This window comes from Diplotaxodon limnothrissa, linkage group LG22 (genome assembly GCF_057381915.1).
Source record: "Diplotaxodon limnothrissa isolate DT_005_m linkage group LG22, D_limnothrissa_male_GT1.1, whole genome shotgun sequence".
Lineage (NCBI taxonomy): Eukaryota > Metazoa > Chordata > Actinopteri > Cichliformes > Cichlidae > Diplotaxodon > Diplotaxodon limnothrissa.
Window position 1 is genome coordinate 28,116,844 of NC_140616.1, and position 26,595 is coordinate 28,143,438.

At 41.3% G+C, this 26,595-nt stretch overlaps 1 protein-coding gene across 2 annotated transcripts in view; it reads left to right on the forward strand.

Annotated features, from left to right (window-relative positions):
• Positions 1-481: 481 nt before the first annotated feature.
• Positions 482-26,595, forward strand: part of arid1ab (AT-rich interactive domain 1Ab) — a 57,415-nt gene continuing 31,301 nt past the window's right edge. For both annotated transcript variants that reach the window (XM_085346699.1, XM_085346700.1), the window contains exons 1-2: positions 482-1,756; positions 26,330-26,551. In XM_085346699.1, the coding sequence (XP_085202825.1) occupies positions 860-1,756; positions 26,330-26,551 (1,119 nt within the window). In that variant the 5' untranslated portion in view covers positions 482-859. The remainder of the gene's footprint in view (positions 1,757-26,329; positions 26,552-26,595) is intronic.

Here is a 26,595-nt window from a genome sequence, read left to right on the forward strand (position 1 = left end):
ATGAAATGTGGGAAATTCTGGTTATTTGTAACGACAAACAGAGCTATTCAACATCTACTTTGTAAAGTTACGTGTATCTTAGCAGGTAGTATCCCCAGTATAAAAGCATACAACTAAAATCGTGTTTTATTTACTAGGATTATATTATGTATTATATTATAACGCATATTGATTAATTCCTATTTAAAATGAAAGACAGCACAGAGAATTAGTGTAACTTATTTTCTAAATAAACATCTCTCCAGGAGACATTAGCTTTTTATTAATTTGCGTCATTTAATTACCCTCTGTACGGCTGGCACTTTATGCTAACAAACACCGCTTCTCGAATACGTCGACGGTTTTATGTATGCGCTCAGTTCAAAGCGTATTAGACCTTCAATAACGGCTCTCCTTGTGTATAAACAACAGGGAACAAGCAGTCCGAATCCAGTTGCTGTAGATTCCGCTCCGGGTTTTTATTTTCTCGCGACATGTCGGTAAGATGGCTGTATCTCGCGGAGCCTCGTGCTGGTTTGGTTGATTTCTAGCTCGCGCTCTCGTTCTGTAACAGAAGGCCCCCCTCCAACACACACACACTCACTTGTGTCGGTTAAATTCACTTCCCTGGCTCTGTATTTATACATTTTTTCTTTCACAAACTTTCCCCTCTCTGTTTTAACTTTAAACGGAGTCGCGGTGGATTACCGGATACCGGTCCGGGCGGAGGGAAAAGGGGGGAATGAACCGGGACAACGGGTACGTTGTTATAAATATACTTGTATTTATATTCAATGGTTATTCGAAGTTTGATTGTGTGTGAGTCGCCGTGCTGAGAGAGAGGCAGAGAAAGAGTGGGGGAGAGAGAGAGAGGGATATCATGGCCGCTCAGGTCGCTAGCGTCGCCACTCTCAACACTAGCCCGCCATCCGAACTAAAAAAGCCGGATCGGGACACACAGGAGGAGTCGGTACCGGGAGAGAAACAGCATGAAAATAAGGAACCGGGACCTGACGGCGGATCTCCTGGGCAGAAGGAGCTGCAGGACGGGACCGATGCTGGAAATGCTGGGGGAGGAGGGGATCCTGACATGAAGAACGGCAACGGGAATTTACCCAGGGTAAATAATAATAGCAGTAATCAGAATGATACAGGCGGGCCCGAAGGGAATAACCATCCCGGGATGGGACACCACCACCCGGGCCCCTTTCCTCCACCTCCTTACGGTTACAACCAGCACTACACCCGGGCCCCTTTTCATCAACATGGCGGACAACAAAGCCCTGGCATGGCAGCTGCATCGGGGCCGGGCATGATGGACTCTTACCCCCCTAATTCACACGAACACGGCTACCCCAACCATTACAACAACTACAGCCCGTTCCAGAACAGGACTTCTTACCAGGGCCCGGGATACGGGGCCATGAATTCCCCGCGTAACAACCAGCCTCCGGCTGGGGGGCAGCCAGGCAAGCAACAGCCAGCAGGAGGAACCACAGCTATGGCTGCCTCTTATAATAATCAGAGATATAACATGGGAAACCAACAACCTACGTCTACGCCAACTTTAAATCAGCTTTTGACATCCCCCAGCCCTACCAGGAGCTACCCGAATTATCCCCAAGGAGACTATAACAATCAGGAGGGGGCCAACAAGGGACCAGGGGATATGGGCAGCAGTCAGTATGGTGGGGTTCATCCGGCTTGGCAACAAAGGACCCACCATCCGCCTCCCATGAGCCCGGGAAACACTGGACAACCTCCAAACAGAAATCAGGTAAACTTCACTCACTGCACTGACACACTTTGGCTGACTTAAAGTCTCTCAGTCGCTGAGAAAAAGCACTGTAGAGTTGAATATTGCATTGGACCAGCCATTGTCTATGTAGCAAGAGCTCTAAAATGGCTGCCTCTCTCTCTCTCCCAATACCACCCCTGCAATAGTGTTTAGACAGAGAAAGAAGCCGCATATTCCGTCAGAAACAACTTTCCGAGACGTGGGTATCGGTGTGTGTCCCTGCTTGGTACAGGGCAAGAGTTAGACTAAGTAGAACAAGAGTTAGCGGGGAGAAAGTGTGTGCGTGTGTGCAGGGAGATGAGGTGATATTTGTTCGCGGTATTGCTCTAGCCTCGCTGTCAGTGCTGTAACCGCTGTCATTTCTGCGAGAATCCGCAGCGAGTCCGGTTCTGTTCGGTGCCGAGCTCCCTCCGGTGCTATCAAAAGTTGTGTCAGTGGCTGTCGAGGCGATAAACAAGATGCAAATGACAGCGATAGCCGTTAAATAATATTTGCATAATCATTAAGAAAAAGAGCGCTGTGTCTGTTAAAAAGCCGCTGCAGGCCGGAGTAGAGATGTGTCTCAGAGTCGGGAGAATGGCAACAATTCCATCCCGATAAAGTGTTTACTCGGATCAAAGTGTGATTGTGACCGCGATTGATTGTCTCGACTTGAGGGTTTTCATTCATTGCGGGATCGGTTCGACTCGGTTCGCTGTCTTTTTTTCTCTGCCTCTTTCCTCCATGTGCCGCCTGTAAACACGGCCCCGGCGCTCGGAGTTGGCAAAGTGCAGATTGCCTTTGCTTTGGGATTTGAATTATGGAGGTAAAATCCTGCTGTCAGAGCCAGGAGACAGTTGGTCTTAGGTTGACATGCGAGCCGAGATCTGATTGGCTCCCCCATCCCTCTGCTCTCGGCCATTTATAATTGCATCTAATGGAAGGCTGCAGAAAAACAGCCCCCTCTGCCCAGTGTTCCTCCACTGCGTAAAGAAAACATAGTCCCTGCCTCTCTTTTTTGATTTTTTTGTTGTATTTATTATCATTTTGAGCGATTTTGAATGCAGCTATATGGTCGTGTAATTAAAAAGAATTGTAAAAACATATTTATTATTCTAGTGATATCAACAGAAATCTAAAACCCAAAGACTACTTATTTATCTGTAAATGCTAACCTATGATTTGGTTGCATTTTATTTGTGAAAGCATTTTGAGAATACAGTTTGCTCAGTTCCTCCCACTGCAGTAATTTGCATGATGATGTAGTGATGTGGAGTCACCGTTGTTTTTATTTGTGTGATTAACCTGACAGGTGCTCAGTCACTGCTTTGCTGTTATTGACCTGGCATGTAAAGTTTGGGGGGTTTTTTTCTTCATTTTTTCCCCATTTTTGCTTGTGGGGGGAGGGGGGTACACAGCGTGCACTGCTCCTTCAAGTCAACTGACTCCAGAACAGCAGAGAGAGTAGGTGTGGTCATATAGCCCCTCTCCTACAACTGTGTTCTGTGCTGTTTCCAGATCAGGAGTTGAGGAGACTGGTGTGGCCCTGAAAGTCTTGTGGCCACGTGATGGAGCCTGCCTGGCTGCAGTTGTGTTTACAAGCAAGCAAGGTGTCAGCCAAGTGTCACAGCTTTTTTTTTCTTCTTCTTCTTCCCGGCAGGTAGCCTAATTTACTTCCACAGGCAGAGTATGTCAACAGTGCTTACCTACATCTTTCTCTTAAGAGATAACGGCCCCTTGTGTAGTGTTTTATGCTACAGTTATGTGTCATAGGCAATGTAGGTAGGTAGAGTTGGATGCATTTGAGAATATTTTGTGGGTTTTGGCTTAATTAATTAAACATATATAGGCCACAGAGGGATGCTTTATCTGTGTACATACAGGATTGCGGGAGGCATAAAATTAAACTCTTTATTTGACATTTGCTTAAAAACAACATTTTTATATCTCTTCTGTATTCTCATTTACTTTCAGTGTCCGTTTTCTCAAAACATTTTGCACGTGGCTTTTGTAAATGAAAAGTGATAGATGGGCTGTTTGTTTTTATTTCCCACCAAAAGATGTTTCATCAGACTTTTCATCCAGAGAGGTGAACCCACCACTTGTTGCTTTAAACTTTTAAGGCGACAGCTTTTCACACATTTTGATTGCCACTTTCGCTGCATCCACAACAAGTTAAATTGCCTGCACTTAGAGCCGGATGGTGCACAGTTGTAGAGTGGCTGCAGAAGTGCTCGGTTCAGTGTGTTTTAGAACAAACACCCAGATATTCCGCAGCAATTGGACACGGGCCGTGTTTGCTTATTGCCGTCGCTTTATACAAAAAAACCCCCACATATTCCAGGACGGATGAGGGGTGTCGCGCTGAGTGCGCCCATCTTTCTCCGGAGGGCCCCTCGCTGCTGTTTCCAGGAAAGTTAGGATGCTCCTTTTTACTTTCAGTTTGTCACCTCCAGCATGTGGAATAGTGTCTGTGCCCGGGGACGGCATTAAATTTAGGCAAACTGGGAATTGCTGCTGTCAGGGTGGATGAGTTCAATTTGAGCAGGGTCCAGCCTTTATTGCTGTAGAGTTGCCATATTTACATCACTTGCTTAAATATTGGATGTCGGTAGTTAGATACATGCAGATTACGTTCCTGACATTGCATATATATTAAATAGTGCACATCTGAATCCTATCTCGTTTTATTTCTTTTCAGTTGAATATATTTTAGAAAACCTTGCACATTTTTCTAAGTGTCAGTGTGTCTAAATGGCATTTCTTTCATTTCTAAACTGAGCATTCATCAGGTTTGCGTAGTACTCAGGGTGTCAGATTGAGAGTTATGAACTTCAAATAACCCTTTTTTATATTTTCTATAATATCGGATTGTGTCAAAGAAATGCCCTGCCACCTTTCTTGGAATTTGTTGCTATGTTTGTGGTCGGTGATAGATTGTTAGCACAACATCTTTAACAGATTCAAATGATATTTGTGGGGGAGCTTTAATTAATTATTAAATACGCTATAGAAGGTGCTCAGCTGTAAATATTTTAATTGCCAAGTACCTTGTTATTGCAGTGTTTCCCACACATAGACTATACTTGGGCAAGCTGCCCAAATGTAGGGTGCCCTAGTGCATCTTTTTATTACTTTATCCATTCTTTTTAATGTTAGTGACTAGAGTCACCCTTGGGTAGGGTGGTTAGGTGCCTGCTGTGCTGGTCCTCGATGTCGGTCCGCTGTTTGCAGTGTCACATCCTGTAGTTTGACAGAACTCCACAGTCTTAAACCACACCAGCTGTAGTTCTTGTTTTGCTCTATAGAACCACCATAAGCTAGAGGGCAACTCTAACCAGACCCTGGAGTTCGTGGAGAACTGGTTCATGTTCCACCATGCTTAGCCCACTAAGCCAGCATCAGTAGATCTTCCTTTGCAATCTGCAGTTGAGGGAAACACTGCCTGATATGCTCAGCTGCCTCTCCAGTAAGTCTCAGTGGTCCTTGTTCTGCTCTGGAGGTGTGTTGAATGCTGGACAGTCACTTTAGTGTGAACCTGTGATGCAGGTGCCTCTACTGCACTAATTTGATAGCTAAATAGCAGTGACCTTAGCAAACTGTCCAGCCAGGAAATGGTACTGGTCAGTGCTTGTTGGTTAGCAGTAGGTGAACTTTCAAAATGAGATACTATGATGTGCCTCTACAGCTAAGTGTGTGTGAAATGCTGCAATTAATTCCCAGTGGGTGTCAAACTCTAAGGCTACGTTCACACTGCAGGCGAAAGTGCATCAAATCCGACTTTTTTGACCCTATGCGACCCATATCCGATCATGGTATGACAGTGTGCATGGCACAAATCCGATATTTTCAAATCCGATCTGGGTCACTTTCGTATGTGGTACTGAATCAGATACATATCTGATGTTTTAGAAAGCGACTGCTGTTTGAACGGTCATGTCGCATTAAATCCATCTTTTACGTCACTGACACAAGACAGACGCCAATTATCAGCGCCGGAGAAGACATTGTGAACACTTCCTGGCCATCCAGTGAAACTGTTGGGAAGATAACGTTGGAGAAACGTGAACATTTTATTTGTACTGTATAATCTGCAGACTCTGACAGAAATCTGCAACTATCCTTTGAAGCACCGCTCCTCTCAAAACAGCAATAAGGATAATTATTAGGCCATATGCAAATAACAAAATAACTTTATAACTTAAAGCAAAATTTGGAAACGTAAAGTCCAAAACAAGTCTTTATATTAAGGGCCATCAGTCAAACAATACTGTTTAGTCTGGATCTAAACAGAGCGCGTTGTGTGTGACGTCTTCTTTTGCGCATGCGGGCCGCTTTGAGGGTTCACACTAGAGCGCGTTTGTTGTCACATTTTGTTTGTAGTGTCAACAAGCAGACAAAAAAATCATATTTGATCAAAAAATTGGAATTGAGCATTAAGACCTGCAGTGTGAAAATGGGTTTAAAAAATACTGCACATGGATTGCTAAGTGTTCTTTGATAGCAGTCACCCCCAGTGAAAGCAGTGAATTATCGTTAAAATATGCAAACAGAAGTTATAATGAGCTAAAATTTGTTAATAGAATGATTTAGCTTGAGAATGCATTAGCTTTGTTTGTGTTTATGTCCTTTTAGCCTTGTATTTTCTCAATTTCTTCCACAGGAAGACTGATGTCTAATCCAATACTTTTCCTTCATTGGATTTAAATCCGTGGATGCTTTTCCAATGGGCTAATGAGCCTTCAGAGCAATTCCTTGCAAAAGAATTCAAGGTTTTGCTGGAAAGCTGGAGGATAATTGAACATTTTTTGGTTGTTAAGCAAATGTAAAGGTAGCAATGACTGTATTTTAGCAGAAGGCAAAAGGGCTTTGACAAACTATCATTAGTGTAACTGAATTGAGCAGACTCACAGTAACTTTAACTCTACAAGAGTTTGTCTTGATGTCAGTGGTCCAGGTGCAGAGAACACATTACCTTAATGGATATGATCTAAGACATGGTGTGTGGAGGACAGGACCTTTCACTAAGGGCAAATAAACACGTGTGGGACCCAGACTGTTTTCAAATCATAGCAAAGATATGTCACATGAGGCCACTGCTACATGCTTGTTATGTTTAGTCAGGGAGATTGTATGTTTGATGTCTGACTGCAGAGTTTGATGTGGCAGTCAGTAGACCAAAGTTCAGGTCAGTTTTTCACAGGCTACCCTCGGCTGAAGTGCTGCCGACTACATTTCAGCAGAGTTTATTAAAGGCTTCAGCTCTTCTGTCATGAGCAGTGGCACGATCAGCCTTTTAATTGGTGGCTCTGGTAATAATTCAGCAGCTGTTGGTTTTTTTGTTTTGTTTTTTTTTTGTTGTTGTGTTTTTCAACAAGCCACTCACCTGCCTTGGGCCACCTGCTCAAGATGAGTTAATGCGTTAATTGAATGGTGGATAAGGGCTCATATTATGGGTTTCCATAACACCTTGCACACAAACAAATACTCTGAAGTGGATTGTAGTGGGGTTTTGTTTTTTTGTTTTTTTTTGCTTCTTTGTTTGGAATGGTGTAGGGCTGCCACGATTTGTCGACTAGTCACGATTACGTCGACTATCAAAATCGTCGACGACTGATTTAATAGTCGACGTGTCGTTTGAAGCTTTGTAAGATCGCAAAAGACGCAGGAATAATAGCAGGATTTAAGAGTGTAATAACGGACTGAAACAGAAGATGGCAGCACTGCATGTACAAGGATTCCAGCTGCCGTTAAACCCCGAAGAAGAAGAAGTAGCTGTGTCCCAGAATTCATAGCGCGGCCCAGCTTAGTTTCCAACAATGGCGGTAGCTAGTTAGTTTTAATATTACTCTTATTATTCTTTCTGGGTCACAAAATAAACGTTTAACATATTTTCAGGCGAGAATGTAGCTGTGTAAACCTCAAATATCGGCTCAGTTTATCAGGACACCACATATTTTCAAAAGCGCTCCGACGTTTTCGGAGACGTCTGTTACCCACTAGCTCGATAGCTAGCCGGGGGCTAGGTCACTAGCGCCGTGAGAACACCGGACTCCCGGCAAATTGTTTTCTTTCGCGACTCAGGTTAAATATATATGAGTCACTTAGATAAATTAAAAATGTTGTTGTTTGGCTTTTTTTTAAAATTTTTTTTAGTATTTTATTTGTTCCTGAGTAAATCGGTTTGGCTGAGATTAAAGTTATAGTTTTTACACAGCTGAATAAACGTCAAGCAGACAGCTGATTATCAGAAGTGTGAGATGCTGGAGAATATACCCCGGTGTCCTGTTATATTTTAGATAGCAAGGAGTTTATTAAACTTCACCGAAACAATCTGCAGATTTCATTAAAATTGAATAAACTATCATCTTGTCTTTATTTTTAGTTAGCACCTTAAAAGCTTAAAGCTGTAAGCTAATGATAGTTATATAAGCTGTAGTTTTACGTCTAATGGATGATGATCTGATTAGTCGACTATCAAAATAATCGTTTGTGGCAGCCCTAGAATGGTGTAACGCCAGGTGTGTCCCCCACCTCCCACCACCACCATCACCAGAGATGTTCAAAAAGTTTCCCTTTTGCACGGGTAAGGCCACAATTACACATTTATTAGTTTATTTAATTAACCAATAATGACAAAGCACAATAAACAAAGTTGTAGATTAACTTGGATTTATTGTTATTATTGTTATTATTATTTTTGTAGGTACTGTTTGAGAGCGTGGGAATTTGTAATGACATTGTTTGCTGCTGAGAAAATTCTAATTTGCATTTGGTTTGAGTTATTTTTTTAGTTTATTTTTTCCACTTAAAAATCGAATTAGAAAATAAGTGAAGATAAGAGAATATTTCCATAGCGTCAGTGACTAGTTAAATTTCAGTCTTTGCCAGCTTTTTTGGGTCCAGCCTCTTGAATCTGTGCAAAATTATCTCTCCTAAAATTAAGCGTGCATAGTTGCCTCAGTTTAGTCATTGACAGGAGTACCACTACTGAGATACAGACTGTTTATACACATCACTGTATAGCACACTATCTACCGTTATTCAGTCACTTGAGAGCCTAATGCTGGTCTTTGACAGCTGGGCCAGCAGTTTCTGTTTTGTTCCTGTTCACTAAACACAACTCCCAGTTCTAAGAAAACACACAGCGCAACTTCCCACTACGGTTTGGACCCCTGTTTAATAGGGCTTGGTGCCGTGGAGAAGAGGAACACTGAGCATTCGAAAAGGAAGTTCACTCTCGGCTCTTTAGTCTGCTCTGCTGAGTAATGATTCTCCACAGGCCTCATGGACAGCATGCTGCCTCCTGGCAACTGTATTTGTGTGTGTGTGTGTGTGTGTGTGTGTGTGTGTGTGTGAGGGAGAAACGGTGTCAGTGATACCCGGGGGAAGGGGTGGTGGTGGTGTTTTGTGAATGATCTTCGTCTGCCCCTGACAGCTGTGTGTATTTCTGTGTAAAGTGCAGCAGTTACGTGGTTGTTGTGTGTTTGTGTGTCTGCCACTGCCTCAGGATCCTCTGACCTGCTCTTACTCCACGTGTCACCAGCCATCCGTCTTTCTTTACTAACATCGCTCTTTTTTTTCTCTCTCTCAGCCACAGCACACAGCTGTGTGGTCCAGCTCAGTGTATTTTTGTTGTTCTTTTTTTGTTTTTCCTCAGCTTCTTGCTGTTCCACCGGCATCTCCCAAACTTTATTGATTTCAAGTTGTCTCTAAAACAGTTTGTGTTGGGAGTCTTTGGTTTAGTGACTCAAAAGGTTAATACAGACACTGTCATGGTGGAAATGACTCGATCTGAATAATTGTATCCTCTTTGTTGCAATTGAAAATACATTGGGAAAAACAAGCTCCTCGTGGACAAATGTCAGGCTTGGGCTATTGCATCAGGGCATGCTGGAATGTAAAGGTAATTCATTTCTTTTGACATTTACCTTCTAAAAATGCTTCGGATTAGCATAGTAATATCCTTCTGTGGGCCTGTGTGGGACTACAGACTTCATTTACATGACGTATGGTGTGTGTGTTTTTATGGAATAAAGTGGTTAACCTTTAAATGGGTGCAGTTGTTGATACTCTGTGGTAGAGAATGATGCTTCCTCCCAGCTTTCATGCAGCTTTCACCTTTGATCTCCGCAAAGGGGGGAAAAAGCCAATGGCTCATCTATAAAGCAGGGGGGAAAGGAATATAAGGGCACAAGATGCTGCTGATCTTTCTACCTTCATTTCCTTTGTGGAACTCGGCTGTGATGTGAGCTGGAGGTGTAATTGTGCCCGCTGGTCATTACCTCGCTTTCTGTTTTGCCTAATGTGATATTCACAGGGTGTTTTTTTTTTTTTTTTTGTTTTTTTTTTCGATGCTGTCAATAAAAGCAAAGCTGTGGAAATGACAATTCCTGTGAAAGCCCCATGTTTGAGGGGAAAAAATTCTGTTAGTAATTGATAGAAAATAAATGTGTAACAGTGAGGTAATAAAAAGCTACAACATCAGAAGCAAATGAGAAAAAAAGATTTTCTGCCTTTAACAGATTAGTTAGAAAGTAGTATTAACTGTTCTAATTAATGATCATTTATCTTTTTTCAACGAATACAGTTGGTTGAACTTTTCAGATGTTAGTACAGTCATTTTCTTTTTTTATTGTGTGACCTGCAATTTCTAATTTTGTGTGAGTCTGACTTTCAGTCTTGCTACAAAGCATATTTTGTTATATGGAAAATTCAGTTTATAGTAAAATTAAAACAACAACAACAGTAATTTGTTAACTTTTATAGGTTAGTGAACCTTGATCGCTCTGACAAAGATCAATATACTGTAAAGTAGTGTTGGAAAAGAACTCGTTAGCAAACCTCCAGAATTCTAGGTAGCACTGGGTGTTTCTTTCTCACTCTGTCTTTGTGCACTTCAAAAAATGCATACTAAGCTTAATCTATCTTTGACCACAATAAGATCTGAAATAACTCCCAATGAAGGAAAGGAGATCTGATCTGAGTCTTTGGTGAAAACAAGCAAACAAACAGAGGGCATATGGCTCATTCTCAAATCAATAACTGATCATAGGGAGTATATGTTGCAGACTGTGTAACTGCTTTGTAATTGTAATGTCTAGGTATGTTTTCAGAGAGTCACTGCTGGATACTTTGACATGCACACAATACTGCTAGATAAAGTATTTTTTTTAAGCAACTGGTTCCACATTTCTGTTTTTTCACATTATTAGTCTTTCATGTTAACAACTACAATTTTTGGGTTTTGGACTATGACAAAGCGGCTATGTTTGACAGTTTTTAAGAGTTTGTAGATGAAAAGATGAAGTGTCTGATAGAGGAAATAACTGATTAGTTGGCAGCCTTGAAGTGAATCCCCTCTGGACTGTCGGTGAGATAAAACTTAAATGTCACTTTTGTGTCTGGAAATGTAAGAGGCAAGCTTTACTGCTCTTTGACACAAGAGATTATAAAGTAATCTACTTAACAGTTTAATTGACAGTGCACATAATCAGTAGCAACAACCTTAGCAGTGACTGACATCAGAACAGTTCTTACTGCTGGAGTCTGACTTAGACTCTGTTTAAAGTTCAAAATGATGCTATTAAAAGTAAGGTACTTGTTGTTGCTTGACATAAAATAAATATCATACACTTTTACAATAAAAACAGGCCACGTTCCAGTTCAGTATCGCAGTTGGTTCCTGTACCAGGTATCAGCACCCTGTTTGGTTGATGGTTTGTTGAGCACATGGATGAGCAACCAGTGCTCAGTAGGTGCAAAGTTGCACAGGGACAAGCAGAAGAAGCAGTTTACTAGCGGTGTTGTTTCTGCCTTGTGTAGCGGGTGATTTCTGATGTGCCAGGCTGCTGTTAAGATTGTGCTGCTTTGGTGATACCTGTGGTGGCATGGCTGTAGAAAGAACAGTAACAGGCGTTGACATATTTCTCTCTCTACCTAGACATTTGCATGAGCGTGTATGTGAGAGGCGATTCTACCCACAGGAGAATGCAAATTAACAACCCCAACGGTCTCACCACTCCAGTTTACTCTCTCTCATTTGTTTTGAAGCGTGTTGAGAACAGTTTTTTTTCTTTGTTTTTTTTTTTTTTTTTTTTTTTTTTTTTTTTTTTTACAGCTGTCTAGCTTTATTTATGTATGTGTTTAGATTATTTTAAGACTAGAAAGCCCTGCTGTAAAGTACAAAACCCCTTTTATTTCATTAAAATGACCCGTCTGTGATTCAGATTATGACCAGGCATGTTTTCCTTATGTTGACAGAGTGTCTGACGTCAGCATCAGAGTTGTGACTCTAACCATGAGGCAGCCAGTGACCCAGCCAGGTCCTTAAGTGGCTTCGCCTCATTCAGCAGCCAGGGTATTTTTGGCATACTAGTGAGTGACACACTTATCGTAATGGGTCGTCCAGGGTTCCAATGGTCAGCCTGAATAAGCATCCTTCTCGGCAGTGCCTGCTGAGCCTCGGCAACGTGATGTAACCGATCGCTGTCTTGCCTCCAATGCTGACAGAGCATTGGAGGAGTTGCTGTGCCCGCTAACCCATCGAGTGGCTTATCTCTGAGCAGGAGAGAAGAGCAGAGACCACTTTTTCTTCCATGAGCGTTCCCGTTAAAGTGTTGGTGTGACCAGAGTGCCAGTGCCACTCTTGAACTGTACTCAACAAGCCACACAGGTGTGCTTTACAGGATGAGTGTCCACTGTAACTACATTTTAACAATATTCTAAGGGTTGCTGTGTAATTGTTAATGTGTCATTAGGTTTCAAATTGTTTCACAGGTTATAATTGAAGAAATGTTTTGGCTATGTTTCACAGTCAAGGTGGGCTTAGTGTATTTTATATTAGAGATGGCACGATACCACTTTTTTATGTCCGATACCGATACCGATATCATAAATTTGGATATCTGCCGATACCGATATGAATCCGATATAGTGTTTTTTAATCAACAAAACTGTTTTTTAAAATATCTTGCTGCATTTTGCAAGTCTGCAAGTTCATACTCAAGTTTAAAACAACAACTACACTAAAGCTATTCTGTTATACCTGTATACAAAAAAAATATTTCATAGTTCAGCAATACTGATCAATCTAATAAACTTAGACCTACACCATCCTCCCTATTCTGGTATTTTAAAGAGTACTTAGCGTAAATATTAAGCAACCTAACTAATAGGGTTCCAACTCCCAGCAACAACAAACATAAATAAATAAAAAATAAGGAACCACCCCTCACGCGCCACCTCATGATGCTTAATCGACGTAATCAACCTTAATTTGATGCAGTGTGAAAAAAAATGCACAGAAATCAATTATTTTTCAAGAAATATTAAATAGATTCAACATCTTTCTTCAACAAAATTGCAGACTGCACAGATGGTACCTTCCCAAAGTAAAAAGTACTATAGCTTACTAGGGTATATATTAGACTTAATAGTCACTATATACAGTAATTGACTTCTATTCATTTTACATCAAATTAAAACTTTGGGTGTCAGATAATTATTTATTAAAAGCTCGACATTTTAAATGAGAATAAGAAAGAAAAGTATGTCTTTGTGCCCCCTTTTCCCTGTTCATGCCCTATTGGCCCCCCTGGCTAAACTTTGCTAGATCCGCCCCTGCACAGTTACCAGCGTCAGCTACGTAGAAAAAGATCCTGGAGTAGAAAGTAATATTAAATAAATTCTAACAACAGCTTATCAAGCTTAAACGTTCTGCTGTTGTTCAGCCGCTGGTTTCCTCTTTCTGGTGCAAAGTGGGCCAAAAACAAACGAGAGAGGGACTCGCGACAGAAAAGCCGATCAGCTGATCATTTAAGCAGTTTCACGATTGAAGTAGCAGCAAGAGAGAGAGAGAGGCAGTCGCTTGTTAAGCTTAACGTGGGAATGCTTTACAAACATTCAGAGATGGACTTACACACTTGCTTTACTTCTCTCGGGGATAACTTTGTCGGAGATGAAATGCCAGGTTGCTAGCGAAGCTCCAAATGCTATCCAGACCACCAACAGGTCCGGCATGCCACAGCTGCTCTATCACGTGATGCATACTGCTCCGACTGCTAACGTTCTGAGGTGAGTTACGGCGTGTTGCAAGTTTTGCGAGGTGCTTTCGTGATATTTAATGGATCGGATTACATTTTTTATTTTTCTCCGATATCCGATCCAGTAATTTAGGTCAGTATCGGACCGATACCGATACGTAATATCGGATCGGTCCATCTCTATTTTATATTAGTTCAGTATTCTGCTTTTTTGAAACCTGATTTGAAAGTAAAAATGCATTTTCAAAATGCCTTTTGTTCTGTTTAACAGTGTGTTGATAAGTTCTTCAACAAAGGTGCAATATACATGTATTACTTTCTATTACGCCACTGTTGCATGTTGAACATCTGGTTTGCTGCCTGCTGTTTCTCACCACATGCTGCACTCTTTCCACTGGCTTGCTCTCAGCCCTGCTGATCTCCCATCCAAACTCACCTTGTCTCACTCCTGGGACACAGCCGCTGTCACCTGGAAATATATGTTTGGCCTGACAGTTTGACAGCTGGGAGTCACAGCCAGTGTTCACTCTCTTGTACCACCAAACCTTAACATTGCACTGACAGGTCAGGGAGTTTTCCTACGCTTTTTTTGTACTGGGTGGTAACAGAAAGATTTTCTGATCTACCTAATTGGAGAGCCACACACACTGAGTCTATCAGTACAGTGTGGGAACCAGTTAGCACCTCACAGCTATGTTGTTAATCATCAGTAAACAGTCGCTCACATGTGCCAGTCGCCACAGTGATGTTGGTACTGATGAGTTGAGTTTCTTATTTTTAAAGTTATGGTCAAGTAACATTTTGGTCAACTGTGCAGAATCATGGTTCTGTATAGTTCTAACTACCTTTGGTCATGCAATGGTTAGTGAAGTCCTACTATGGAACGCTCTGCTTATTCAGTCATGGTTTTAGTTCTTTGAAAGCAGTCGCAGCAGAATGGCAGACACACATTGGCCATTGTCTTTTAACGGACACGTCGTTAGCATGTTTTGTTTAGTCTTGAACTTAATGAATTGATGCTTTTTTTTTTTTTTTTTTTCTTTTTTTTTTTGTAACAGGATAAGTGCAGTCACAGGAAACCCAGTGCCAAGTTTGGGCTTTAACGTAACACCCCAGCTGTATTCATTTAACAGAAACATGATTAAGCTCCTGTATTTAACACATATTAGCTTCAAATTTCCTGGTGTATTAACATATATGTTTTAGCATAAAAATGTCTAATAATTGTTATAGCAACAGATCATATTTCTGCAATCTAACCACAAACCACTTTGAGACAGGGGAACTGGAAGTAATTATTCAAAACTTTTCAACATTAATAAAACTGCTGACAACCTTGCTGTAGTTTTCACCTGCCTTCTCTACACATACTGTCAGAAAGCCAGGTGTTTCAGATTCCCCTATCTTTAATATCACATGACTAGGGTTTAAGTGGTGCCTACTGGTTCTTTAACTTTATGAACTCATCATTTGACAGTCACACCATATTCACAGGTTTTCTTGATAATTTCGCTTGGAAATATGTCAAATTATACCTGTTTTTAAACCATATCTCTTGAGCTTTTCTTTCCATCTCGAGTGTGGATGTTTAAATCGGATATGAACAAACTTCCCTTCAAAATGCGTGGATGGACACAAACCACTTGTACTGTTGTTATTATGTCTGGAATTTCTCCTTATTTCTCAAACTGTCACAGAAGATGGCTTCCCCTCCCTGAGCTTGGTTCTGCCAGTTGTCTCTTCCTGTTAAACAGGAGTTCTTCCTCCCCACCATTGCCATGCTTGCTCATAGGGGACATCTATCCATACCTCGCTTCATCTTGATCTCGAGAGAAGTAGTTTGAAAAAATAAATTTGAGGTTGAGTTGTTACCAGATCTCCCATTTTTTTGTTGGAAGATTGAGTTGTCTGAGCTCATGATCTGGTGGGATGATGAGCAATTTAGTTGTTATTATCTGAGTATTTGTTCCCCAAATGCAATTGAAAGTTCAAAAGCTACAAAGTAGAGCTCCAGTTAAGTTGTTTTTGTCAAACTACATTGCCATTAACTGAGCCAGCAGCATGTGCAGACACTGCTGTCTGTGCTGCCGCCACAGTTTATTTCTCCCTGTGTGATTGTTAAATGTCAGAGTAAAGTGGAAGCTAAAGAAAGAACCGACTAGTCTTTAAGGTTTTACAAATGTTCTGCTATCAAACCTTATTTTAACAGACCCAGGAATACCTGTAATATATGCGACATCTACCTATGGCTGCTTGTCATTGGAAATAAAAGTGCCCAGAAATGCAAAGGGTCCCTTTTAAGCAGCAGTGCTTTCCTTTATACCTTTTAACCCAACCCTAATTCATGCAAGAGCAGCGCCTTGTTTTTTTCTTCTAGCTCCTACTTTTCTGTTGTCGCCTCTGTTGTTCTTCTAAGCTTTAAATAGCCCTGGAAAAGCTTCACTTCTTCCTTCATCTCGCAGAGATGTGAAAGCAGATTTTGTCATCCGAGTGCACGAGTTCCCTTCTTCTTCTCCTCCCAGAACAGCTTTTGAGTTCTTTGGAACAGCTGGGTGAACATCTGGGTGTGTAGGGTGCTGTTCCCTCTGCTCAGTACGGATGATAGCACCAGCAGGCGCCAGCTGCCGCCCCCTCTACCCAGCCCAATCCTCGTGCTTGCTTTTATTCAGAGTCATGCAGCGGTCAGCACCAAGTAGAGGTTGATGCATTTGGAAAGCTAAGACTTAATTGTTTAATTGAGAATGTGCCCCCCTTCTTAGCTTGCTTACTGTAGCTTACAGGTATAGATTTTTCCACAACTATTTGGACACATTGGTAGGCTTTGCTTAAGCTTTCCTTAAGCTCTTCTGAACAAGCAATCTCAATTGTTTACTACGCTGGAGTTGGGACTTTGCTGTGTTTGGCGCTCGGTTCAGTTACTATAATGATCACACAGTTTTTAACACCCCTGGGAAAATTTTAAAACTTGTCTTTTAATTCGATTTAAATAATGTTATGAATTATTAAGGTAATAAGAATTTTTAATAAGGTTTCCCAAAATGTAATTAGCCCTTAGATACTGATATCCAAATGGGACTAACATTACAGCCTGGGGCAGGTCTTGGTCATCATTTATTTAAATGAATCAGTATGATTGGTCATTGCTGTAGTGCAACTTTTTTTTTTTTTTTTTTTTTGGCATAAAGCTTCTGATGCGTTTTTATATTACTTGAAAAAATGTCTGTACTGTGCTGATGTGAGACCTGAGTTCTGGTTTCAGGATGTTGCGTTTCCTGATATGTCACGTTGAAGAATATGAATGTTTTTTTGTTGTTTTGGTTTTATAAGAAGGACTTTCTTTATACTAATCACTATAGCCTTAGTTGAATAAATGCTAAATGATGTCAAAACATGGGCAACATCAAGATCAGTTCATATCACGGTCTAATGTAATTAGGACACATATAAAGAGTAGGAATGGAAATGGGTTAAAATTACAGCTAGCTAAATTATATTCCAAATAATCTTTAGGTGGAAAGTTTTTTAAATCCAGCTCTCCAAGTTTGGTGCTATTTTGTCACTGTCTTGTATCATTTAACAAAAAAAATCTGTTTTAAGTCTAATCTTAAAAGTGCACAGTGTCTGTCTCCTAAATCTAAACTGGGAGCTGGTTCCACAGAGGAGGGGCCTGAAAGCTGAAGGCTCTGCCTCCCATTCTACTTTTAAGGAACCACAAATAAGCCAACAGTCTGAGAGTGAAGTGCTCTATTGGGATGATTTACAATGACTTTAAATTTGCTTCTGAATGTAACAGGGAGCCAATGAATGCAGTCAAGGACAGCTACAAGCAGCTTAGCCAGCGACAGGATTGCTTACGTGTAACAGTTTTGTACTCTGGGAGCGATGAAGGCTAGAAATTCTAAAACAAGTCATCAAATTTATTTGGATGTGAGTTAATGAAATATGCGGTTTAGGTATATTTTATGATGATTTTGGTTTTTCCCTTGCATAAAAGATAGGATGACTTCCACCAAAATCAAAAACTATACATGTTCCAGATGGGGGAATAGTTAATTTAAGCATTATTTCCACATTGAAGACACCCATAAACATATGAGTAGGTGAATTGAGAATAAAATAATCCCTACAGGTGTAAATGGATATAAATCTAATAATACTGTGTTTTTTGGACCGTAAGGCGCACCGGATTATAAGGCATTAAACGAAACAAAACAGTCAGATAAGTCAAACTTTACTCAACTCATTCCTCTTGCTTCCTCCACTTCTATACCATTGATTCATTAATGTTGAATTCTCTGGTAGCGGCTCTATAAACACTGGAACAACAGTATATGTTGTTCCAGTGTTTTTCTAATTTTTGCTTTGTAACTTTGCACTGTCCACTTTCTGCTGTAACAAAACAAATTTCTCACGTGTGGGACTAATAAAATGTTTTCTTATCTTACATTAATGACTAATCTCATATTGTGGCTGGATTACCTCAGTTGTTCTCCCCTACTGAAGTTTGGTCCATTTACAGCAATTTTCCATGCGATTGCATTTGTCAAAATAAAACATCGGGAACTTTTATCAAGTGGAAAAAATTTAGCGTTCATTCTCCAGGTTCACTGTGTTACGCTTTGTTATGCTAACATAGCTGTGTCGCTAGCGATCACTAGCACAGCATTATATACCATCTAATCCAACTTCAGTAACCCTACAAACGTCACTATTGTGTAGTTTTCTGTCTTCATTCATGTTGGAAGTGATAGCAGAGCTGTACATTTTATTTTTTTCCAGAAATCTCTCAGTCAGAACATGATATATCATGTTTAGATAACTAGCGAAACAAGCGAGCTAACTTCCTGCTTACTTCTAACTCCGTTAAATTAAATAAATTCTGTTTTCATGGATGCCTGGATGTTAAACTTAATTGTTACACCTGGTAAAGCAGCAATACTGATCATTTTATTAAAGATGAAAGAATTTACACAGTGTTCGTTTGACTTTGGGACCTGACGCGGACGAAGTTTTGGACCCAGATTACTATGAGTTGCGAGGCTCCTGACTACGGTAGCCATAATGCTCAGACAATCCATCCAGTGGTGCGGCTTCGTAGCTTAGCAAAGTCCTACTAAAACATTTTTTGACAGATTTTTGAGCGCCGTGTACCACATAAAATCGAGGTCAGTAAACACAGCCAGAATTCATAGATAAGGCGCACCAGATTATAAGGTGCACTGCCGATTGTTGAGGATTTTAAGTGCGCCTTATAGTGCGGAAAATATGGTAGATGTAACGGCAATTTTTGCTGCTATACCATAAATAAAGACAAGAGGTTTAATATTCAGCCTAGGTTCTTGGTCCTCTGTCTGCTGTATGTGAGTTCAAAGGGAAGTGTTACCAGCATGACTCCTTACACAGCTGTAAAAATGTCACTAGAGAAAGTGGATGAGGAACACCGTCACTTACTGTGGAGGAAAGTGCTTAACCCTTCACTTGTACAGCGACAGTGTTCGGAGCTTAAACAGTGAAGTCGGGTCACACTGGGCAGCTCCCACTGTGAACGTGAGTGCCGGCATTAACGTGGGGTCAGTTTTCGCTGCGCAGGTTCACCTGACGGACCCTTAGAAACAAATCTTAGCCTCTGACTTGACATTGGTGATAAAGAGCAGGATATCCTCTCTCTTTATGGATGTGACTTGTATGACGTAGCCACCGTCTGAGAGGGGCCGTAGCCAGCAAGTGTTGTTGCTGTAGTGTGTTTGCATGTCCAAGGGCTTTAACACTGAACAGTAGTGTGTGTGTGTGTGTGTGTGCCGAGTCAAGGCCATGTGGCTGTGTGGCGGATTAAATTAGCAGCAGTCCCCCCCCCCCCCTCGGTCCATCTGCTCTGCTTGGCCCCATAGACTCCAGCTTTGCACTCAAGCTTTGCCCCACCCACTTCACCCTCCCCAGTGCCTGACAAATCCCTTTCCCCAACCCCATGTCACACACGCGCTTTTGACTAGTTGCTATATCCACCAGCAGCCCCTGTTATCATGACACAATATACTCCATGCAACCTCTTCTGCCAAGAGTGCTCTGGCTTCCCTCTATGCAGATTAGCCATGTGCTAATTGTAGTTATTTTTTTATTTTTTATTTTTTTATGGAACAGAGGGGAAAAAAGGAGGGGAAGCGTTTCCTTCAGAATTGATTAGATGACTGAGCAGAAAAAGGAAAGAGTACCGTGTTGTGGCTTGAGACGTAATCCAGCACGCATAGTTAAGGCTTCTGTGTGAGGAAGGTTTGTTGTAAACCTTTAAGTCACGTCGAGTCAAGAACGATGTGCCAGGAGTTTAGTGAGATTCTGCCTCCAAACAAACACCTCAGAGACTTGAACTGATTCTGATGAGTCGGTTTGTAATACATTTTGATGAGTGCATTTATACTGATATCCTTGGTTTTAGTGTAAATTTTATTGATTTAAATCTGTTATATATTATTCATGAGGAAATGTAGTTCTAATCATTTTTGCAATGCCAAATTATTTCCATAGAATACTGGTTACTGGCATATTTTCATCTTTCGCATGATAAGATGCCAGTAACCTTTCTAAAGGTGTAAAAAAACCAAAAGAAAAATCAACCTGACAGGAAAAAGTGGTAGCTGCAACACTTTGTCACATACCTTTTGATCTGTGTTTGTCAGGGAATTCCCCTACATAACAGAACTTCTTTTTTTTTCCCCCAAGTCACATTACTTTTATAATGCCATACTAAAAATTTAATACCCACTGAAAATGAATGTTAACTTATTTTACACTCTGATTTATGGCTAAATGCTGAGGACAATGACGGGCACACCACCTCGCCGGTTATATAACAAGCAGTCTATTTCATGAGAATAGAATGTCATAGAATATTTTATTTGTAATTGGAATGAGTTATTTTCAGATACCATGTTTTTTCTTTGTTGTCTGATTTGCTCTTTTATGTTATTTATGTGTGGCTAAGGTAAACCACTGGCATTCACAGGGTCATGGTAAATGTTAAAAATTAACAGACATCTATTATGATCCTTTTCTAAACCTTATTTTTATATTTGGATTCTATCATAATAGCTTTGCATGATTCACAGATCAAAATAATTCTTCATTTATCTCGTGCTGAGCCTCGCTACTGCTCCTCTGTCTGAAATGAGCCTCTATTTAACTTCTTATTTGCTGCCCCTCATAATCTTGCTACAGAAGATGTGTGACATGACCATATAAGGGATATGCTCTCTGATTCTCAGTGGCACCACACAGATCCTACAGGAGAAAATATATGTGTGTGTGTGTGTGTGTGTGTGTGTGTGTGTGTGTGTGTGTGTGTGTGTGTGTGTGTGTGTATATGTATGTGTGTTGTGTATGTAAATGACACTAAATGGGGAAAGCAGATTATAAAAGAGAGTTATAATGTGACCAAGCTAATTTAGTGCTATTGTTACCCAGGAGTATATATTTCTAAAGGTTGCTAACATCTCGTAGGGTTAGCCATCAAGCAAGAGAGTGCTACCTGTTAATTTGGGGGGTTTTGTAAGTCGAACAATAAATATAACAGTTTCTCTGAGGTCTTTTTTTTTTTTTTTTCTCCCAGATGCTGTGTTTTAATGTTCAGTGTAATTTGTTTGGGTGTGTCATGCTAACATGCTAGAAGCCCTTTCAAGGTAACACCAAAAAGCAAATGTTAAAATTGGTGAGAGCTCTGCATAGTCTGTTGAATTTAATATTGGATGCATCTTTGTTGTATATGAAAGTAAACTGGAACTTAATGTCATTTTTTTCAGTCAAAACATAACATTTGAATTCTCTGCTGTACACTGTGGGGATTTTAACGGACAAAGTCAATTGGTTAGTCAAGAAAGGGGAAATAGTTCAAAGTGTTAAATGCTGTTCTAAAATAGACTCAAATGTTTATCATTCACAGAGTGGCCTTTGTTGAAAAACTGGAATTGAGAATCTAGCTTTTAATACTGTATGCTGTAAGAAAGTAGTTTTATAAATTCCATGAGATGGACCATATTTTGCCAGTAAGTGGCAGGTGGCAGGTTTCTCTGCGAGACCTTTATTGTGGCCATTTGTCTTTCAAAGCACTTGGATTCAAAGCACTTGCACTCAGCTCGGTAGTGTTGCGTGCCTTATCGTCTTTCCGCTGTGTCCATCTTGACCTCACCACTAAAACCACTGACATTCTCCTGTGATACATCAGAAACGATTCTCTTTCTGTCCTTCGCCTTGAACATTCAACCACCAACCATGCCCATACTGTTAAAGATATGGCTGTTTCACCTTGAAATCCAGTGTCCTTTTAAATAGATCAGAAACTAACAAATGATATGTATAGATCTCCTCTATTGGAATTTTTTCCCTCAACCTTGTACTGCTAATCTTTGCTAACATAATTCTACTTTTATTCTTTTTTTTTTTTCTTTTTTTTTTTTTTTTGGTTTTGATAAAATTCTCAACTTGAGGAGCAGCAGCAGTGCTAATTCTGTAAGCAAGAGAACGATAAACAGACTCTTGTATAGCATTCACAGGCCTCTGTCTACAAGATGCAGTAGACTCTTTAGTTGGGTTAAAGCAGACATTCGCGCACCTACAAAGGCCTCTACAAAAGTTCTCTGGGAATTTGAAGGATGTGTAATGGTATGTCCGATGTGAACAACTTAAGCAATCCAAGGAAAATACTGGTAAACAGATCAATGAAGTGCCGAGCAGTAGGCCGGCCACAGCTATCTCCCAGCCTGCAGAGTACAGATGTGTTAACATGATCGAATGAGGCAGAGAGGTAAAACAAACACCCTGCGTTCCTCATCTTTATGCTGAGCTGTAAACCATATGCATTTAAACCCATCGAGCCAAAACATGAATGTGATAAGATTATATTGAGCGCGGTTTTCGACACATCCTACCCATATTGTGTGGTCATGATGGCGATTCATTGGATTTTTGGAGTTTGGCTTCAGCTACTTTAATTATCCAAACAGGTTATTGAATGCTAATTGACTGACTACATTGCAGATTAAATTTGTCACATTGCCAGTTGTGTGATAGCAGATTTATAATTTATGGGTGTTTTTTTTGTTGTTTTTTTTTTGGGGGGGGGGGGGGATTTAACGCATATGAAGGCCAAAGCCCGCAAAATAGGGCTCAAGGTAGTAGTTATTTTTTATGCTTTACTGATTTCTAAAAAGGTCAGTGACTTTGATCCAGTGACTTTGCAGTTAATTATTACAATAGTTACGTTACGTAGAAACAAAGTTTATAAATCTGTTAATGCCGTGCTGCTCATTGTGGCAAGTCATAATCACAAATTATTGCGGTCAGGAATGTCATCGACGATTAAAAACAGTTGCTCAATTCAAGCTTTTGAAACATCATGCATTTATTGAACTTTTTTTTAAAGAGTGGATTTCCCTGAACTCATGAAGCCTGTCAGGTAGAGACAACTGCTTGTCCCCACAATCTGGAGTCTACACCGTGGAAGGTCTGCGGGTGTATCAGAGAAAATAAATACATTTATACTGGCTGTATACTGGGAGAACTGGTCCACGTAAAGTGGAAAAACAGCAAAACAGGAGCATTATTGATTCAACGAATACGACAAATTAATTTTTCTTCTAAATGATGTTTTCATAATCTTTAGAAGCACAAATTGTGCTAACACAATTCAATGGAGTGCAGTCTACCTGTTTCTTCTGCTTTTTCACCTCATTTTCCTACAGAAAAGATTTAGAATGTTTAATAGTTATGACTCAAAAAATAAGAAAATGAAGCCTAATTTTAAATACGTTAACACACTTGTGAACAGTGCACGCTCACCTTCACTATCTCCTGACCTGATCAAAGCACCCCTATCTGCATCTGTGGAGTGGGTGATAACTGAGACACGAGAGGGAGAAGAGTGGTTGTTTCGGGAGCCGTTACTATGCACGTTCCACTCCGGGCTGGAAACCCCGATTGTAGTCAAGTCGTACTTGCGAGCTCTCTCCCCACTGAGCTGGGTGCCGAGCTGTCATGGTTCTTAATGGAAAAGCCAGTTTGTTCGCTCATTTAGAAATATTCTCACTGCTGGCAAAAGTATCGACCGAAATTGGTGAGGGGAAGAAAGGTTGATTGTTTTATGGCCCAGTCATCGCTGGGAGATTTTTGTCTAAATGAGAAATAGATTTTACCTTTAGTGTGCCGGCTTTTGTAGTTTGTTTGCATGCTAGTCATTTTTCATGTGGATTGGAGGACATTACCGGTGATTCAGGCCTCGGTGGCACACTTTACAGATGACTCAGGAGGCTCTGTCTAACTGCTTAAGCAGCTCATTAGAAAAGAGCTATAGGATATTTCTGTCCAGTGAAAGAAACCGCCCCAGTTTTTTGTTTTTTTTTTTCCTCCTCTTGGCTCCTCATTGCCATAATTGGACAAAAGAAACTTTTGGAAATGTGTAAAAAAACAGCAACAATGTGGTGTCTGCTTCACTGCTTTCTACCAGTCATATTTAAGCTGTGTAGAGTGATGTTTGGACTCCTATCTTGGCATGACTGGGGAGGGGGGGGCAGCAGGCATGGTGTCCTTTCTTCGAGTCTGAGGTTAAAAGTGCATTAGAGGTCACAGTGGAGCCTGTTACCTCTACCCCTGGTGCGGTCGGTAATGACCCAAGGGAGTGCAAGATACCCCATCCCACCTCCCACTGTTCCCACCTACTCCTTCCCTGCACAGACATCCAACACAACACACAAACACACACTCTTGTGAACCTGGAGGAGCTCAGGAGAGTTTGGCCTGGAGGAGGCTAGAGGGAAAATCTGGAGTGGAATATGTTATCTTGGATAATGTCGGTTGACCACGCTGACAGCTTGTTGATCCACCCCTTCTCCACACCCCCCCACCACCACCTCCAACAGCTACAGTCTTCTGGAACACACACACATATTTTCACACACTCGCAAACACACAAGCCTCCTACTGAGTCACCCCCTACCCCGACCTCCCCCTCTTTCATTGCAGCACTGTCATTCATAGAGTGCCAAAGCCTGCTGCTTTATTAAAGCCCAGGAAGAGCAAGCCCTGGCCCGGGTTCAAACAGCAGTGCAGCTGGGACCTGTTACATTTTCGGCAGACTGCCCTCTCTGTCTCACTGGCTATAAATAGCCCCAGTGGTTGTCTCCCTTAACCGAGGAAAAGAGGTTTTTGGGGGAGGAAAAACACACCCGTACGCACACGCGCGCGCAGGCACACACACACACACACACACACACACACTCACACTTGCACACAGATTAATAACCGTGGGAAGCAATGAAACCTTTGTGTCTGCTGCCCGAGGTCAGCAGGCCAGGAGGTGTTGCTACTTCAAAGACCCCGTTGTGGTTTGTACTTTCAGACGCCGCTGCGGTGGGTTTGATGGGAACATGCACAGGCTGTCAGAAGTGTGATGTGTTGATGGCATCAGACCATGGCAAACGAGCAGAAAACTTGTTGTGAATTGCTATTTGTTTATTTTTCCACTTGATGACCAGTTAATAATGCTGCAGTGGAATCCCATTTTATTAATTTTTTAGAAATATTGGATATACTTTTTTTTTTTCTCATGCTGGGGGAGTGTTGTGTCGGAAGGGATCCCACCATGTGTTATGTACACACAAACACACTGTCACCGACTTTATGGCATAGACATTTTATGACACTGGTTCCAGCTGTTGACAGATGAAGCTACCTCATTGTAAACCACCACCAACCCAGAATATGCCATCTGACTCCGTAACATTCCCTGTTTTTACCACGTGGATCTCTACGAGTCCAGGATGCCCTAGGTCATTCCCCACATCCACCACCCCACCCTTTATCCTTACACGGCTTCCAGCTGAGAGGTGGGCACAGCTCCAGCCACCGCAGACACTTCCACTTCCTTAAGCTTATTTTCATAGAAACCTTTACCAACGTCTCTGCCGTAACAGTATCCACCCACTGGCACAATGATCTCCTGGGCCGGGAAATGCTCCTGGCGGATGTAGTGGGCTTATTCATTCATTCATGGCCAATTTTTTTTCCCTTTCTATTTGGAAAGTAAATCCACTACAGTTTTTTTTCCCCTCCCTTCTGCTTTTTGTTCTATATTTGCTTGATTACACTGTGGCTGGTTTATGAGATGATGCTCATAGGACACACTGCAGTGGAGTCATGCTGAGTAATGCCTTCTCAAGACAACTCACTAAAAAAGGTTCTAAAATAACTCTAGCTAAATTTGACCTGGACCGCATTTTCTCATCCTTTTCTGTCACTTCACTGTGCTCGGAACAAGATCCCTTTATTTCTATCTCTATAGAGCTTGTTAGGAGGTATGACTGAACCCTCTAATAGGGACTCTAGACATGCCATTACCATCAGCACTAAAATCACAATAATTGTGTGGATCACACAGTTATTTCTAAAGTCCGCTTCACCATACAGCTTTAATGTCAGAATTGTCATTCCAGCAATCTATTTCGTCAGTTCATGGATGTATCACATATTCTCTTTGTATCTTCTCCAGCCTCCAGGCCCAATGGACCAGGTAGGGAAGATGCGCAGCCAACCATATGGAGGACCCAACCCCTTCTCGCAGCAGCAGCAAGGACCTCCCACAGGGCCTGGACCCCAGCAGGCAGGCTCTTACCCAGGGCAGGGCTATGGCCCTCCGGGCCCTCAGAGGTACCCTATTGGGATGCAGAGCCGACCACCCGGAACCATGAGTGGCATGCAATACGGACAACAGGTCAGTAATGATTAACTTGGCTCTCTATTTGTACAGTTTTAATT